At 41.6% G+C, this 17,387-nt stretch overlaps 1 protein-coding gene across 1 annotated transcript in view; it reads left to right on the forward strand.

Annotated features, from left to right (window-relative positions):
• Nucleotides 1–7,037: 7,037 nt before the first annotated feature.
• Nucleotides 7,038–17,387, forward strand: part of TMEM236 (transmembrane protein 236) — a 50,582-nt gene continuing 40,232 nt past the window's right edge. The window contains exon 1 of the mRNA XM_019973248.2: nucleotides 7,038–16,479. Coding sequence (XP_019828807.1) covers nucleotides 16,223–16,479 — 257 coding nt within the window. The 5' untranslated portion in view covers nucleotides 7,038–16,222. The remainder of the gene's footprint in view (nucleotides 16,480–17,387) is intronic.

Raw genomic sequence — 17,387 nt, forward strand, 5'->3', positions numbered from 1 at the left:
TCCTCCTCCATCTCCAGGTACCACTGTTATATTGTCTACTTCTCTCCATCTGACTATATTACATGCCTCACATAAGAGGAATCACGCAGTATTTGTCTTCCTGTGACTGACTTATTTCATTCATCATGTCTTCAGTGTTGTTGCAAAGAGTAGGATTTCCTTTTTAAAGGCAGAATAATATTGCATTGTGTATACATTCCATATTCACTCATCTGCTAGTGCACATTTGGGTTGTTTCCATTTCTTGGCTGTGGTGAGTGTGGTGTGGGGAGCCGGCGGGAGGCACTCCACCCGTGGCAAAGGTCATGAGGAAGGAGGCTCGACATATGCAAAGGCGGGATCGAGCCTCAGGAGTCCCCCTGGAAATTTTCGAGCATCTACCCCCATAACCAGAGCCTGCCTATTTCACTACTTTGTGCTCTCACCTACACCTCTGACTTTACGGGGGGCTGTCCCCCACCACCTCTTTCAGAGAAGGAGTTAACTTAGAGCTCCAGTTAATAATAATTCCTGGGCATGACAGGAGTGTTCCAAACTTACCAACTCCTCTGAAGGTTCTCTAGCCTGCCTGACAGGCTTGTCCGGCCACATGTGATTGCTCACAGCCTCCCAACCATGAGAGGCACGAAATGCTTTAAACCTTCTAAAAACAGGTTCCTTAGAAAAGTTAGAAAACCTTTAGTATAAGTATGGTGGGCTGATTAGAAATTGTATTGGTGAAGGGTTTTTCATTTGTTGAGCCAATGTTTACTGCTAAGTCTCCACATCCCCTGCCCTTACACACATTAATGAATATATAGAAGAAATAAGTATTAACCTTTGATATAAATCACGTTAGACCTTAGGCCAAGTAAATTCTTTCCTTAACTAAAACCCACTACACCCTCACCCTATAGGAATGTAACTTTATTTGGGTGGCGTCTGTTTTAAGAATAATCACCCTTGGAGAAATAAGTGTTCTGGTTGACTGACCGCTGTCATAAGGAAAGGGTCATAAATTGTCAGCAGGCCCCCTGGCCAGAAGATGATGTCACACCCCTAAGACCTCTGTATACATTTGTATGAAGCACCTGACTTTAATAAAAGTCAGGACTGCTCTCCCCGTGTGACTTTTGTATAACATCTCAGTGTATAAAAACAGACCCTGGAAAATAAAGAATTGGGATCAGTTTCTTGAAAGACTGGTCTCCCCATGTCTCTCTCTCTCTCAAACTCTGGCTGAGTCTCCATCTGGAGCGCGGAGCCCGCCATGCTTACTAACTTTGCCTGGGCTTCTAAGATCTGACTGGGGAGGCCTCAGTGTCTCCTCTCCTTTGGGAGAACAGAAGGACACCTGCGGCCTACGTAAGTGGTGCAAGCTTCTTGTCTTGAAGTTTTATTGGTCTCCCGCGTAAACCAAGCTACTCAGCCTCTTTTCTCCACTGAATTTTCCTGCTGAGCTATCCTCATTCTATTACTCTTTATATCTCTAATTAATATTTAAATAAGTCGCCGACGCCGTCCCCGCTTCGAATACCCTGGATCAGCCGGGGCTGGATCCTCTTCAAGATCCTGATTTCAATTCAGTCCCAGAAGTCATAGTCATGTGGTAGATTTACTTTTAATATTTTGAGGATGCTCCATACTATTTTCCATAGCAGCTAAACCATTTTACATTCCCACCAACAGTGTACAACAAATATTCCAGGTTCTCCATATCCATCCTCACCAACTATATATTTTTTTCCCTTTATAATAGCTGTCTTGACAAGTGTTGTCTTCTTCCAGATTTTAGAGAGAAAAATTTGTTTTTCCACTGTTGAATATGATGTTAGCTGTGGGTTTTTCATATAGGGCCTTTGTGTTTTGAGGTAAGTTCTTCTACACTTAATGTTTTTTTTTTTTTTTTGAAGTCTGATGAAAAAGTGTTGAATGTTGTCAGATACTTTTTTTCTGCATGTATTGAAATAATCATCTGATTTTTGTCCTTCATTCTCTTAACGTGATGTTGTCACATTGACTTGCATGTGTTGAACTACCCTTACATTCCAGGGATAAGTCCTACCTGAAGCTTTTAATGTGCTATTGAATTAAGTTTGCTAATATTTTGTTAAGAATTTTTTATATCCATGTTAATCAGGACTATTAGCTTATATAGTTTTTGTGCTTTTTTTCTTGTTTTTTGTCTGGCTCTACTATCAAGGTGGTGCTGGCCTAATAAAAGGAGTTTAGAAATGTTCTCTTTTCTATTTTCTAGGACAGTTTGAAGGATTGGTATTCAGTTCAGTTCAGTCACTCAGTCCTGTCCGACTCTTTGCAACCCCATGAATCGCAGCACACCAGGCCTCCCTGTCCATCACCAATTCCCGGAGTTCACTCAAACTCATGTCCATTGAGTCAATGATGCCATCCAGCCATCTCATCCTCTGCCATCCCCTTCTCCTCCTGCCCCCAATCCCTCCCAGCATCAGAGTCTTTTCCAATGAGTCAGCTCTTCACATGAGGTGGCCAAAGTATTGGAGTTTCAGCTTTAGCATCATTCCTTCCAAAGAAATCCCAGGACTGATATCCTTCAGAATGGACTTGTTGGATCTCCTTGCAGTCCAAGGAACTCTCAAGAGTCTTCTCCAACACCACAGTTGAAAAGCATCAATTCTTCGGCGCTCAGCTTTCTTCACAGTCCAACTCTCACATCCATACACGACCACAGGAAAAACCATAGCCTTGACTAGACGGACCTTTGTTGGCAAAGTAATGTCTCTGCTTTTGAATATGCTATCTAGGTTGGTCATAACTTTCCTTCCAAGGAGTAAGCGTCTTTTAATTTCATGGCTGCACTCACCATCTGCAGTCATTTTGAAGCCCCCAAAATAAAGTCTGACACTGTTTCCACTGTTTCCCCATCTATTTCCCATGAAGTGATGGGACAAGATGCCATGATCTTCATTTTCTGAATGTTGAGTTTTAAGCCAACTTTTTCACTCTCCTCTTTCAGCTTCTTCAAGAGGCTCTTTAGTTCCTCTTCACTTTCTGCCATAAGGGTGGTGTCGTCTGCATATCTGAGGTTATTGATATTTCTCCCGGCAATCCTGATTCCAGCTTGTGCCTCTTCCAGCCCAGCGTTTCTCATGATGTACTCTGCATAAAAGTTAAATAAGCAGACAATATACAGACTTGACATACTCCTTTTCCTATTTGGAACCAGTCTGTTGTTCCATGTCCAGTTCTAACTGTTGCTTCCTGACCTGCATACAGATTTCTCAAGAAGCAGATCAGGTGGTCTGGTATTCCCATCTCTTTCAGTATTTTCCACAGTTTATTGTGATCCACACAGTCAAAGGCTTTGGCATATTTTTCTTAAATATTTGATGATAAATTTACCTATGAAACCTTCTGGTCCTGGTCTTTGTTGGGAGGTTCTTGATTATTGATTCAGTCTCATTATTTGTTATTGATCTGTTCAGTCTTTCTACTTCTTGACTCAGTCTTAGTGGTTTCTTCAAATGTGTCTTCTAAGTTATCCAACTTGTTAATAAGTAATTGTTCATAATAGTCCCTTGTGATTTTTTAAAATTTCTGTGGCATAAGTAACATCTCCTCTTTCATTTCTGATTTTTAGTCTTTCTCTTTTTTACAGTAAGTTCAGGTAATGGTTTATTGATGATGTTTATCTTTTTAAAAATAGCTCTTAGTTTTCTCTGTTTTTGTATTGTTGTCTATTCTTTATTTCATCAATTTCTGCTCTAGTCCTTATTATCTGCTTCTTTATGCTAATTTTGAGCTTAGTTTCTTTTTCTGTTTATTGAGGTTTAAAGGTAGGTTGTATGAGATCTTTTTTAATGTGTTTATCACTAAAAACTTCCTTCTCAGTACTGCTTTTGCTATATCCCCTAAGCTTTGGTATATTTTATTATTTTCATTTGTCACAAAATATTTTAAAATTTCCCTTTGACTTCTCCTTTGACTCAGTGGTTGGTTAAGAATGGATTAATTTCCATGTATTTGTGTGTTTTATTAATTTCTTTTTGTTATTGATTTCTAGTTTTATTTCATTGAAAAGTGCAATAAAATAAAGTAAAAAAGATTTTAGCATTCTTAAATTTGTAGAGACTTGTTTTGTGACTTACCATGTGGTCTATCCCAGAAAATGTTCCATGTATGCTTATAAAGAGTATATATTCCACTGCTCTTGGTTTGGAATAGTCTGTATATGCTGTTAAGTCATGGAGAAGGCAATGGCAACCCACTCCAGTACTCTTGCCTGGAAAATCCCATGGACAGAGGAGCCTGGTAGGCTACAGTCCATGGGGTCGCTAAGAGTTGGACATGACTGAGCGACTTCACTTTCACTTTTCACTATCATGCATTGGAGAAGGAAGTGGCAACCCACTCCAGTGTTCTTGCCTGGAGAATCCCAGGGACGGGGGAGCCTGGTGGGCTGCCATCTATGGGGTAGCACAGGGTCGGACACGACTGAAACAACTTAACAGCAACAGCAAAGTTGGTTTATAGTGTTGTGCAAGTCTAGTGTTCCATTATTGATTTTCCATCTGAAAGATACATCCATTGTTGAACATGAAGTATGATAATCTCCTATTATTATTGAAAAAAAAAAGCTTGAGGAACTACTTTTAGTATATCACTGGGCAGGTCTAATGGTGATGAACTCCTTCATATTTTGTTTTTTGAGGAAAGTCTCAATCTTCATTTCTGAAAGAGAATTTTGTTGGGTAAAGTATTCTTGTTTGGTTCGTTTTGTTTTTGTGTTTTCTTTCCCAACACATTGAATATACCATCTACTCTCTTTTGGTCAGCAAGGTTTCAGCTGAGAAATTCACTGATTGACTTGAGTAGGTTTCATTATATGTGAGAACTTAATCTTTCTTTTTCTGTTTTTAAATTTGTCTCTATCTTCAACTTTAGACTGTTTTATTATAATGTATCTTGGAGAAAATTTTTTGAATTGAAATTTGGGGATTGCCTGTTAGCTTCATGAACTTGGGTATCCAGATCTCTATCCAGATTTGAAAAGTTCTCAGTCATTATTTCTTTTAATAAGCTTTTTGTCATTTCTCCCTCTTTTCTTCTTTGCCTCCAGTAATGTATAGATTGCTTCTGTATCCCACAGTTTTTGGAGGCTTTGTTCACTTTTTTTAATTCATTTTTCTTTGACTACTCTGACTGAAGGATTTCACTGTTTGTGAAACAGTTCATAGATCTCCCTTTCTTTAGGGTCAGTCATTGGAGTTAATAATATTTCCTTGATTATTAATGACCCTGTGGCTTTGTATTGATTTCTGTACATTTGAAGAAGTAGACACCTCTTCTAGTCTTTATAGGGTGGCTTCAGCAAGGAAAGCCCATTACCAGTGAAATATTATGGGTGAGCCCTACAGGGTGGTGTCTGTGATTGACCTTTCTGATGAAGTCCTTGGGCTGGCAATTCCAGTGCCTAAGTCCATGGGATCAGGCCTGGATCCTGGTTCTATGGAACCAGTTAAGTGCTATGGACCTGGGGTGAGCCCAGTGTCTGGGTCTGTAAGTCCTAGCCTGGTTCTGGGCTGAGCATCTGGCTTCATGGAGCTAACATGGTGCTGGGGTGGGTTGGGAGCCTGGGTCTATGATAGCTGACATAGTATTGGGCCTGGCTGGGAGCCTGGATTAATAGGAGCCTGCCTGGAGCCTGGGTTCACAGAGGCCAGTTTGGTGCCTAGAGCTGCAGATTCCAATCCAGTGCTGGGATGGGTGGGATCTTGGGTTTACAAGAGCCCATCAGAAACCTTGCACCACAAGAGCCACCTAGGGATGGTGGTGCTGAGGGACCATGCTGGGGTCTGTGGTGGAGCTGGGTGCTCACCTCCCTTCCCTCCCACAGGGATGATGTTTGTTTCCCTGATGGGCTGCCTGGGTTTAGAGGAGGATCATAGACATAATGTGACATTACCTTACCCACCATCTTCAATGCCTCTTTTCTCGTTTCTGTGCTCTGCCCAGGTGCTGTCATCCCTCACCTGGAATGCTTAGGTCTTCTGAAGGTATTTTTATAAATTCATGTGGATAGTTGTTCCAGTGGATGTTTCTGGGAAAGGATGGGCACTGGGAATTCTAATACTGCCATCTTGCTGATGTTATTCCATCCCATTTTATTCCTGTCTTTTCCTGATTTTATTTAGTTGTTTATCTGTATTCTTTTGTAGCCACTGAGTTTTTTTAAGATGACTAGTTTAAAGTCTTTGTCAGTTTGTGGAACTCCATTTCTTCAGGGTCAATTACTAGAAATTTATGATTTTCCTAGGTGACTCAGTGGTAAAGAATCTGCCTGCCAATGCAGGAGACAATGTGGGTTCGATTCCTGGGTTGGGGAGATCCTCTAGAAGAGAAATGGCAATCCACTCCACTTTTATTACCTGGAGAATCCCGTGGACAGCCTGGCGGGCTACAGTCCATGGAGTCGCAAAGAGTGGGACATGGCTTAGTGATTGAGCACGCATGTACTAGAAGTTTTATGTTTCCCTCGGTGGTGTCATGTTTCCCTGATTCTGTGTGGTCTTTGTATCCTTGTACTGGTGTCTGTGCATTTCAAGAGAGTTTCAACAGGGAAAGGACTTCATCACTCTCAGTGAGCCAATCCTGGGATCATCCACAGGCAGGGTCTTTCAATTCCAGGGTCCTTGGGTTATGTAATTCAACAGTGGCTGTGGGGTTTGTGGTTGGACAGGATTGGCTAGTGGGATTTATAGCTGGTTGGGGCTGGCTGGTGGAGGTCGTGGTCAGGGTTGTTGGTGGGCTGTGGGAGATCTGTATGCACTAGCCATCCCTTCTTACTTTGTAACAATCCTAGGTGGTCTAGCTGTGCCAGTGTCTTCAGTTTTCTGCATGAGGTGAGACAGAAGTGGGCCTCTTGAGCAGTACCTTGAAATGCTGGGAAAGTTGAATCTGTACCTTGGTCTCCTTTTCTCTACTAGAGAAATCACAGGCCCAGGGGCTCCTCCCTGCTGATGTGCTGGCTTGGGGTGGTGGGGGGTGGGGGGTGGGGACGGGGGGTGAGGGCACTGCAAACAAAGTAAAGCTGTTCTTGTCCTTTTAAATGTGATTTTCTGATTTTAGTTTTCACAGTCTATCAGGGTGCTGTAGTCTTCTCCCTGGGTTCTGGAATTCTCACAAAGGCATTCTTGTCTGTGGATGGTTACTAAATTGGCATTTCTGTTGGGAGACTAGGGCTGGAGACTTCCCATTCCACCATCTTGCTGATGTCACACCTTGGAGCAAAACTTAAAAGTCTATTCTATTAAGACCTTTGGAAGAGGAACTTCCTTGGTGGTCCAGTAGTTAAGATAACAGATCACAATGCAGGGGATCCAGGTTTGACCCCTGGTCAGGGAACTAGATCCCACACGTTGCAACTAAAGATCTCATGTGCTGCAACTAAAACCCAGTGCCACCAAATGAATAAAAATAAATATTAAAGAAAAAAAAAAAAAAAAACCAACTTTGAAACAGTATTCTATTTCTCTAGCTAGAGTAGGTTCTTCATCTCAAGAAAGTGCCTGTTTTTATTCAGGAAACTTCACCTGAACTTCTAGGTTGACCATGTACCTCTCCTCTCTGCCCCCATGATGACTTGGACACACATTTCTCATTGCACTTGTACTGAAATGACCCATGGCTCCATCTGTCTCTTCAACCAGATCATAACCTGTAAGGGCAGAGAGCTTGTCATCTTGGTACTTCTGCATCAGTGTCGTAGTTTGCAAAGAGAGTCCACTCTGTTTATTTGTAAATTCATTGTGTCATTACTCATTCAACAAATAATTACTAAGCTCTTACTATGTGCTAAACACTAGCCTAGTATGAGTATATAGCAGATCAAAATTGGTAAAAATTCCTGTCCTAAATAAACTTGCATGCATGCATGCTCAGTTGCTCAGTCATGGCTGACTCTTTTGCAACCCCATGGACTGTACCCCACCAGACTCTTCTGTCCACAGGATTTTCCAGGCAAGAATACTGGAATGGGTTATCATTCCTCCTCTAGGGGATCTTCTGACCCAGGGATTGAGCCTGAATCTCCTGCATTGGCAGGCAGATTCTTTACTACTGTGCCACCTGGGAAGCCCCTAAAGAAACTTATCCCTGGTGGTTCAGCAGTAAAGAATCCACCTGGAAAGCGGGAGACCTGGGTTTGATCCCTGGGTTGGGAAGATCCCCTGGAGGAGGGCATGGCAACCTGCTCCTGTATTCTTGCTTGGAGAATCCCCATGGACAGAGGAGACTAGCAGGCTACAGTCCATAGGGTCATAAAGAGTCAGATACAACTGAGCGACTGAGCACAACAGAACAATTGGAAGGGCAGGCAATTAATGCAATGAATTAGTCAAGTAAACATTATGCTATTAGTAAGTAAAAAGAAAAAGTAGGGAGATGAACAGGAAATTTAGAGGGGAGACTATTAGAATTTTGGGCAAGCAGTCTCATGGACAAAGTGTCATTTATGTAAAGACCTAAAGAGAGTGAGGTAGTTGACTTTTGGGGCATCTTCAGGTGAGAGCAGGAAGGGGGCAGGCTGAGTAAGCCTTGATGCCTAATGTGTTTGAAGAAGATTGAGGAGGAGGATGAGAAAGAAATAGGAAATTAAGTCAGAGAGAAATATGCTGGGTGGTAGCCACCTTGAAAATTCTGGTAAAGCTGTGGACTTTTACTCTATAATTAGATGGGAAGCCAATGATGGCCTTTTTTTGTTTTGTTTTGACCATGACACATGACACAGGTCATGCAGGATCTTGGTTCCCCAAACAGGAATTGAAACCCGTGCCCCCTGCAGTGGAAATGCAGAGACCTAACCACTGGACCCCAGGGAAGTCCCAGGGAAGGTTTCTGACAGAGAAGAGATCAGCTGATTTCTTTCATTAAATGCTTATCAAACTAAATGGACCACATGTATATAGTTCAAGAAGACATATTAGTTATGTACCTCTATAGTCTAAGTGGTAATTTAGGTCAGAAGATTCCAAATGCACAATATCTTTAAAAATACCCACTTAAGGGACGTCCCTGGCGGTCCAGTGGTTAAGACTCTGTGTATCCAATGCAGGGGGTGCCGGTTTGATCCCTGGTCTGGGAACTAAGATCCCACAGGCCAAACGGTGCAGCCAAAAATTAAAAAAAAAAAAAAAAAAAACCACTTAAAACAAACCTGCGCCATGCAGTGGAGTTAGGGTCCATGGGGTTGCTAGGAGTTGGACACGACTGAGAGACTTCACTTTCACTTTTCACTTTCATGAGTTGGAGAAGGACATGGCAACCTGCTCCAGTGTTCTTGCCTGGAGAATCCCAGGGACGGGGGAGCCTGGTGGGCTGCCATCTCTGGGGTTGCACAGAGTCAGACACGACTGGAGCGACTTAGCAGCAGCAGCAACAGCAGCCCGATTAAGGCAAACTGCTTGGAGATTTTGATCTAACTATTAATACATTGAACAAAATAACTGGACAATTATAATTTCTTCACTTTCTGAAGATATGAGTGTGTCTACTAACATCGTTTTCAAGTTTTTGTTTTTTTTTTTTTAAGTAAGGAACAGTTGGAAAGCTCAAACTTATATCCTTAACCAACAAGAATTTAGGTTAAATTATTCTTGTGAATTTGGGGATGTACTGTAATGAATTAGGGCTGCATCTTCAGTTAAATGGATTTTATTTCTTTGATTAAATTTGTCATTTTGGAATGCTGAAAGGCTAACTAGATTATTGCAGTCCCTTAAAAAGTATCTGAGAATTATTGTTAAGAATGAAGTGACTTTCTGTTTTTTTTTTAATGTTCTAATTCTTAACTCCCATTTATATATCACTATGCACGTATGTGTGATGATTATATAGTGGAGTGGGAAAGTGAAAGTGAAATTCACTCAGTTGTGTCCGACTCTTTGCGACCCCGTTGACTATACAGTCAATGGACTTCTCCAGACCAGAATACTGGAATGGGTAGCCTTTCCCTTCTCCAGGGGATCTTCCCAATCCAGGGGTCGAACCTTGGTCTCCTGCATTGCAGGTGGATTCTTTACCAGCTGAGCCACAAGGGAAGCCCAGTGGAGTGGGAAGGTTGTTTGTTTGTTTGTTGGTATGTTTGTTTTTGCAGTGCCACGTAGCATGTGAGATCTTAGTTTCCTGACCAGGGATCGAACCCAAGCCCCCTACCTTGGAAGCATGGAGTCTTAAAGCACTGGACTACCAGGTAAGTCCTAGAGTGGGAAGTTTTCTTTCTTCATTTCTTTCCTGCTTTTTTTGAGATCTGGTACCATTATTTTTAAAAAGTAAGGATATTATATACATTTTGTTACTTTGAAGAACAGAGTCACTAGATACCAGATAGATATTCAAAGGGTTACAAGAGTGGATATGCTGTGGTCTTTACTCTTACAAAGTTACTTGTTTATAAATAGCCAGAGAGCTGAAATTAATCCTTTCCCTATAATATGAATTCAGTATAGTCTGGACTATGACAGCATAACATTAGTAAAAAGGAGTTTATATCACATGGGGCATAATCTTAGTGAGTTTACTTCAAGTTATTTATTTGGTGACCTCTTCTTGTTAGGATCAGTAATGTATTTTGGAAATACTCTTAGGAAATGATAAATAATCAGTAAATTGGGCGGGGACATGCTTTTGCCTCTTGTCTGGGCTCCTCGCAGATCCTGCTTGATCCCGGAGCAGTTTCACTGCCACCAGAGCCTGCCTTGCTGCATATCAACACCACACGATCACAGGAAACCAGCCATGGACATGCCAGAACATTCCTGGCAGTTTGTACATTTTGTTTCACGGAACAAAACGCTGAAAACAATGAGAAAACCTTGAGATTACAAATGATCTTGCTAACAATTTAAGAAACTTTCAATTTTTGACTTCCTGCCTGCAGGAAGGAAATGACAGTTGGAAGTGTGGAGAACAGGTGTCACCCTGGACAGCATGATATCTTCTGCTTACTAAAATAAAAACCCCTGCATCAACACTCCTACATGGAAGTGAGTTCTAACCACAAGACTCAGTCTTTCCACCACAGACCCTGCTTCAGAAAACCAAATCTGTTTCCTACCAGGAAGTTGTTAAACACAGCATTCAAGAGCAGACTCAGGGGCAGAATTCCTCGAATCAATCTGGGATAAATCCAAGTTAAGAATTCAGGTGGTTTGAAAATGTCCCCCTCCGTGTCCTTCCAGTGACTGGCAGTACAGTTGCATGGTGGACTCGTCAGGGGACTTAGAAGGGACAGAATTAGGACTGACAGAAACTGGTCCCAGCTGAAGGGGGGGTAGGGATCCCAAACCCTCTCTTATATCCCTTTGTGTTTGTCAGGGGTGTGGCATTGTTTTTTACCCATAGCTTCAAGCTGGCATTGAAGCTTTCTATTTTCCCTTTGGCAAACTAGCTAGTTACTCTATCCCACATGAAGAAGATTTCCATGCCTCTCAATCTGTTACAGAAAATTTAGACAAATGATACTTCAGAGGGGCTGAGGACCCTGAAATGATTGAAGACTGTTCCTTGGCCCAGATGATTACCAGACAGTCCTCTCCAACCACCTTCATTAACAATGCAAGTCCATCATGGGATATGCATTCTTGAGGGCATGTGTGTTGGAAAATGTTAGGAAAGACATTTTAACATTGGAATGTAGAAAGTCTTTGTGAATGCTTGCAAGGGGCATAGTTTTCTTTTTCCAAACATGCGTTGTGGGATTAAGAAGCTCTGTAATCCCCAGGGTCTTTGACTTTGAAGCCATGGCTAATGAGGAAGGAGACATGGCCGCTGTCATTGGGGCCACTCAAGGACACTGAACCTCATGGGCTGAGTGAACAGATTGTATGGGAGCTCGTAGTATATGATTTCTCCCCCTGCAGAGTCGGTTTAGAAACAGCATTCCCCTGAAATAAAAACAAGGTAGCCATTTTCACAGCCCAGCACATTCTCCCTGCTGCCCGCCACTTCTCTTACCTGCCATCTGTTCCTTCCTTCCTTCCCCAAATGTACACTAAGGGCCGATTATGTACTGAGTGTTGTGCCAAGAAATGATGGTACAAAGACAAGAGCGCATGCTGTCTGCCTTCAGGGAACTTTCAGTTTCACAGGAACCCGATGTGCAGACATCTGAGGGAGACAAGAGTTTCAAAAGGGGTTTTATATGTAGCTTTAATCTGTTGTTGGGTTTTTTTTTTTGTTTTTTTTTTTTGGCTGAGTTACGCGGCATCCAGGATCTTAGTTCCCTGACCAGGAATAGAACCCGGGCCCCCTGCAGTGGACATGCAGAGTCCTAACCACTGGACGGCCAAGGAAATCCCCTCAAAAAGTGTTTTACACTCAAGAGGAATTACTCACTTCTACTTGAAGAAGGAGAGTAAAAGAGTTCTGAGAAATGGAAATCCTTAATCTGGGGCTGAGGGGTGAAGATGGCACTTATTCACACTCTCCTGTGAGATCAGGAGAAAATATCTGAATTCAACCCCAACTGCCAGCCAGAAAACAATCCTTCACAGCTTCCCTCCACTGCCCCATCTCCTGCTTGCCTCTTAGCTATGTCCCTGCTTAGTTCAGCCACTGCGGGGGTAGGCAAAAGTAAAATTTGTTCATTCTGCCTCTGCTTGGAAGTAGGGGGGAAAATTGTGTTGGGAACATTTTAAAAGAGCGCAAAATTTTTAATAAGTTTATTTGTTCAGTTGAGTATTTACTAAAGTTGATTTCTAATTTTTATGCATGGAAATATTCCAACTATGCAAATATTAAAAAATGCAAAAACCCTCTCTGCCCCACCTCACCCATTCCCCAGGGATAATGCTGTTGTTTGATTGCTATCTTCCTGGATTTTAAATTTACATTTATCTACAACTACAATATTTCAAAAACAAAAATCCATTGTTTTTCTCTGCCACTCCTCTCCCCAACTCACTGCATCATGAAAATTCTTAGAACTATTTTTAAAATAAGATACACTATAAAGAGAAGATTGTTGTAACAATATAGAGATATTATCATGTGTCAATTTATAAATGAATACAGGCCAAAATTCACCTTCTCTAGTCAACTTGACTTCAGTTTTTTTCAATCCTGTCCTCTGAATCATCCAGTAATTTTACATATTGTTTCTGTATATTTGGCCCCTGATCATAAACACCTTTTTTCCCCCTTATACTTAAGCCCTTTGGTTGCAAAGAACAAAGGCCCCATTTTGTGGGAATATAGGTGAGCTGGGGAGTCAAGCAACTAGAGGGCTGGTCTTCCTTGGTGTGCTTGCATAAAACCCCATAGATTTGTCCTGACTGTTACTGTCTGGATTGGCCTCCCTGCTCTGCTCACTCTTCTCTTCCCTCACCATTTGGCTTCCATATGTTCATTCATTCAACAAATTACAGAATTCAACCACAAGCCAGAAATGGTTCTGGCACATACAGTTTGAGTTGCTCTGATTCTGACTCAAAAATCATGGCCTCCTTTAACTCCACTTGTCAATTTCTCCACATGTGTTTTAATTCATATTCCTAAGGGTGAGAAAGTGATTGGCCCAGGTCATGCCAGGCCACTCTTAGACAGCTGGACATTTTGTGGCCAGAATGTTCATCCAGACATGTCTGGTGGAGTGGTTGGCGGCCTGCAGGGTAGGGCTGTCCAGCTCACTCCACACACCTTCTCGGGTCCTACATGCGCATCTGGTCATCTCCCCAGTCACAGGGTCAGTCAGTCACTATGCCTCTACCATGACCTGTGGTCTGTTACAAGGGTAACCCAAGCAGTCTTCCCTTTATATGGAGTTGGGCTCCTTGTGAACAGAGGACAACAGGCATAAACTCTCTCCTGCTCAAGAGAAGCACAGCTAGTTATCAGGGCATTCCCTGTGGTGGAGAACAGTAGGTCCCATTCCATGAATGTAACACCACTTGGTGTTATCTTTGAGGCTAAAGTTATAGAATAGGAACTGGAGGAAGATGATAGGTGAGAAATATAAAGTGAGTGTCAGTTTTCAATTCCCATATATGTAAATAAACGGAATTCCAGTCCAGGTAAGAGCCAGACTGTTTTTATTCAACAACTATCTTCAAATTCTCAGATCACAATTCCAGTTAGTAACAAAGTTTATGGAAGAAATTATAATACATTGTAACATTAGATGACCCAAGACCCAGGGTTAGGAGGTTAAAATCTAGTCTGTATCCAGTATCATTTAAATAGAACATTTTTCAGGAATGATAACAGAGCATTGATGTCAATGGTATGCTATTAGAAACAGTTGCCAACAGAACTGCTGCTTAGGTGCTTTACTGCTCCATCCTTTTGTATTCTTGCCACCTTTCTTCCAGATGTCTTTTTTCATATAGAGGACTTCTGCTGCACTTTATTATTACTATTGGTGCTGTGCAGCATGTGGGATCCCAGTTCCCCAACCAGGGGTCTAACCTGTGCCCCCCTGCAGTGGAAACGTGCAGTCTTAACCACTGGACCACCAGGGAAGTCCTCTGTTACACTTCAGTGGCTGTGAGGTCAAAGAGAATCACCTGGCAGCTCAAGGAACCTTGTGTCTGATTATCCTGCTGTGGGAGGGCAGGAGGTGTGAATCCTCAGAGCCACCCCCCAGAATCCTAGGTGCATCCCAAGAACCAGGCAACTATGGGATCCCTTCTGAAAAGGGCCTTGAGACACAGAAGCCAAGAGAAATATGACATGTCTCAGACACAGGCGCGGGGGAGCCATCTGATGAAGCCAGCAGACAGGAGGGATTGGGCCAGCCTGTGTGGGTGCGTCACCCCTGTTCCACTTGTGGTAGCCAAGGCTCTGTCTTACGTAGGCTCCTCTGTGGCTCCCAGGTGGCTTCCCCATCTCTAGGTCCACACCACTCTAGCCCTGCCTTCACATCAGCACTATCCCTCCTTTCCAAGTAGTCAGCTGATCCTCTGTTTAGAAAATGCCTTTTTTTTTTTTAATTTTATTTTATTTTTAAACTTTACATAATTGTATTAGTTTTGCCAAATATCAAAATGAATCCGCCACAGGTATACATGTGTTCCCCAAATGCCTTTTCACACACACATTTACATGCGCACGCACACACATCCTTCATAGGATATGGGTGTTCTGAGTCCAGCTGATTTTCCTAGCATCACTTCCCCTGGTCCTACCATGCCACGCCAGACTTCATCATCATGCCTCCCTCCCAGTTGTTTTTTTCTTCCTGAAATGTCACTGACACCCCAACACCCACCATCTGCTCGCATCATCATTATCTTTCCCTCCCCTTCCCAAAACCAAAGAGGAAGCTCTCCTCTGTTGTATCATGGCATTTAGGTTAGACTTCTGACTGCAGTTATTTTTTGTTGCCCATAGGTTTGTTTCCTCTATGGATTGTGAGGGTTTGCAGGGAAGGATGCTTTGTCACACATACATCGAACCACCCCACACCCAGTGGAACGCTCATCGCAGCTGCTCAAAAGTGGCTTGTGCGAAGGAAAGATGTTCATGGGGACAATTGTCTTTTAAATATTTGATATGCTTTTAGACTAGATATAGATAACTCTTCATATATTGATCCTGATAGCAGGTTTCTCATATCATCGTTAGTCTCCTGACCTGCAAAATAAAAATAACGTTAATCTGTGTTGCATAGCAATTAATGTGCAAGAACAAATAAATACTTCAAGTACCAGGAGGAAGTCTGGTTGGGAAATTGGTAAAGTGAATCCAAACTCCCTTTTCATGTACTTTGAAGAGAAATGAGAAGTCACTCTCTTAGACAAATACTCAAGCTTTGAGTATTTCTCTTTGACTGGATCTGCTCAGTTATAAAAATAGGGGATTGGATTATGTCTTTTCTTCTTTTCTAACTAAAATTATATTATTGCAATGGTTCTACTTAAGTGTTAAATATTAAATAAATGTTTTCTTGTGCTCAAATTCATAATAAAAACATTAAAAGACCCCACTTTTACTGATGTTCTGAAGCATATTCTGAAATTCATTTGACTTCTAGTAACAGATCTGCAAACACATTAAGTGATCACTTCCACGACGGCTCTGTTTCTTTAAGAGACCTCGGTTGTTAAGTTGGAAGATCACTGAACCATATGAGGGTCAATAAAAGAATAAAGTCACTGGTGAGTGATTCGAGTACAAGGAACTTGACCCCAGTTCAGTATCTGTGAGTCCATATGCTGTTCACAGTCAGAAGAGGAGACTGTGGTCCCCGGGTGCTCGGCCTCCCAGGATGGCTTCGAGAAAACTAATCAAGCTGCTGGTGTTTGAGCTGCTTGAGTTTACTGCTTTCTGTGTCCCCACGCTGGTGATAATGGAACAGTTTGCTGTTGCCTATTCCACCACGAGGCATCCGCCTGACAAAACACGTTATTGGCTGATTGTTTCCTGTTCAATTGCCTATGTAGCTTCAGTGTCTCTCTTGATTTGGGTTCCTGTGAAAGTTCTCTTGTACAAGAAACGTCATCTTTACCAAAAAATCAAAGGATGGTGAGTAAAAAGAATTCTTTCACAGGGACCCCCTGGGATGCTTTCAAAGAGACTGTCTCATGTTCTCTGGGCAAGGATGCTAGCATAACACACAGGTGTGTAATGTGAGATTAAGGAGAAGTAATAACCACTGTTTCAATCAATGTATTCATAGTTGTATAAAGTATGGAAGTATCTTCCATATTTTATTAAAATATTTTTTTGATGTGGAATATTTTTTTTAAGTCTTTTCTGAATTTTTTGTAATATTGCTTCTGTTTTATGTTTTGGCCATGAGATATGGGATCTTAGCTCCCTGACCAGGAATTGAACCCACACCCCCTGCATTTGAAGGCAAAGTCTTAACCATTGGACCACCAGGGAAGTCTCCTTCCATATTTTTTTTAAAGAGTCATTTTTTTGCTGACTGATAATTGCAACTTACATGTATTCCTAAGACTCTGATACTCTGAGTAGTGATTGTTTTTGTACTAATTCCTGTGTACACTAAGTGCACAAAGTTATCATAGTTAATTTACAGAAATCATAATCATAAGATTCTAATATATAATTTTCTGTTGTATAAACCTGAAAGTAATGTCTAAAGCTGAAAGTAATGTCTAAATGTTTACCGCAATGTTTTGTAACTCTAAGGCATCCTTTGATCATTAACCAACTAAAATTTTTAAGCAAACTGGTTCCTTTATTTAGTTTAAAAAAATAATAATGCTTTGATTGTATTGATAAATTCTATTACCTTGGTGGTGAGAAGGGTACGTATTCAAATAATAATACAGAAATATTTTAAATTAATCATGGCTTAATAAGGATTGAACTCATAGATTAATGACTATATTGATCCATGTAAAGGTATTAAGAACAAATAATCTCCGGTCCTAATGTATTTTTCCTTTTAAATCTTCAGATCT

The sequence above is a fragment of the Bos indicus genome, chromosome 13, assembly GCF_029378745.1.
Source record: "Bos indicus isolate NIAB-ARS_2022 breed Sahiwal x Tharparkar chromosome 13, NIAB-ARS_B.indTharparkar_mat_pri_1.0, whole genome shotgun sequence".
In the NCBI taxonomy this organism is placed as follows: domain Eukaryota; kingdom Metazoa; phylum Chordata; class Mammalia; order Artiodactyla; family Bovidae; genus Bos; species Bos indicus.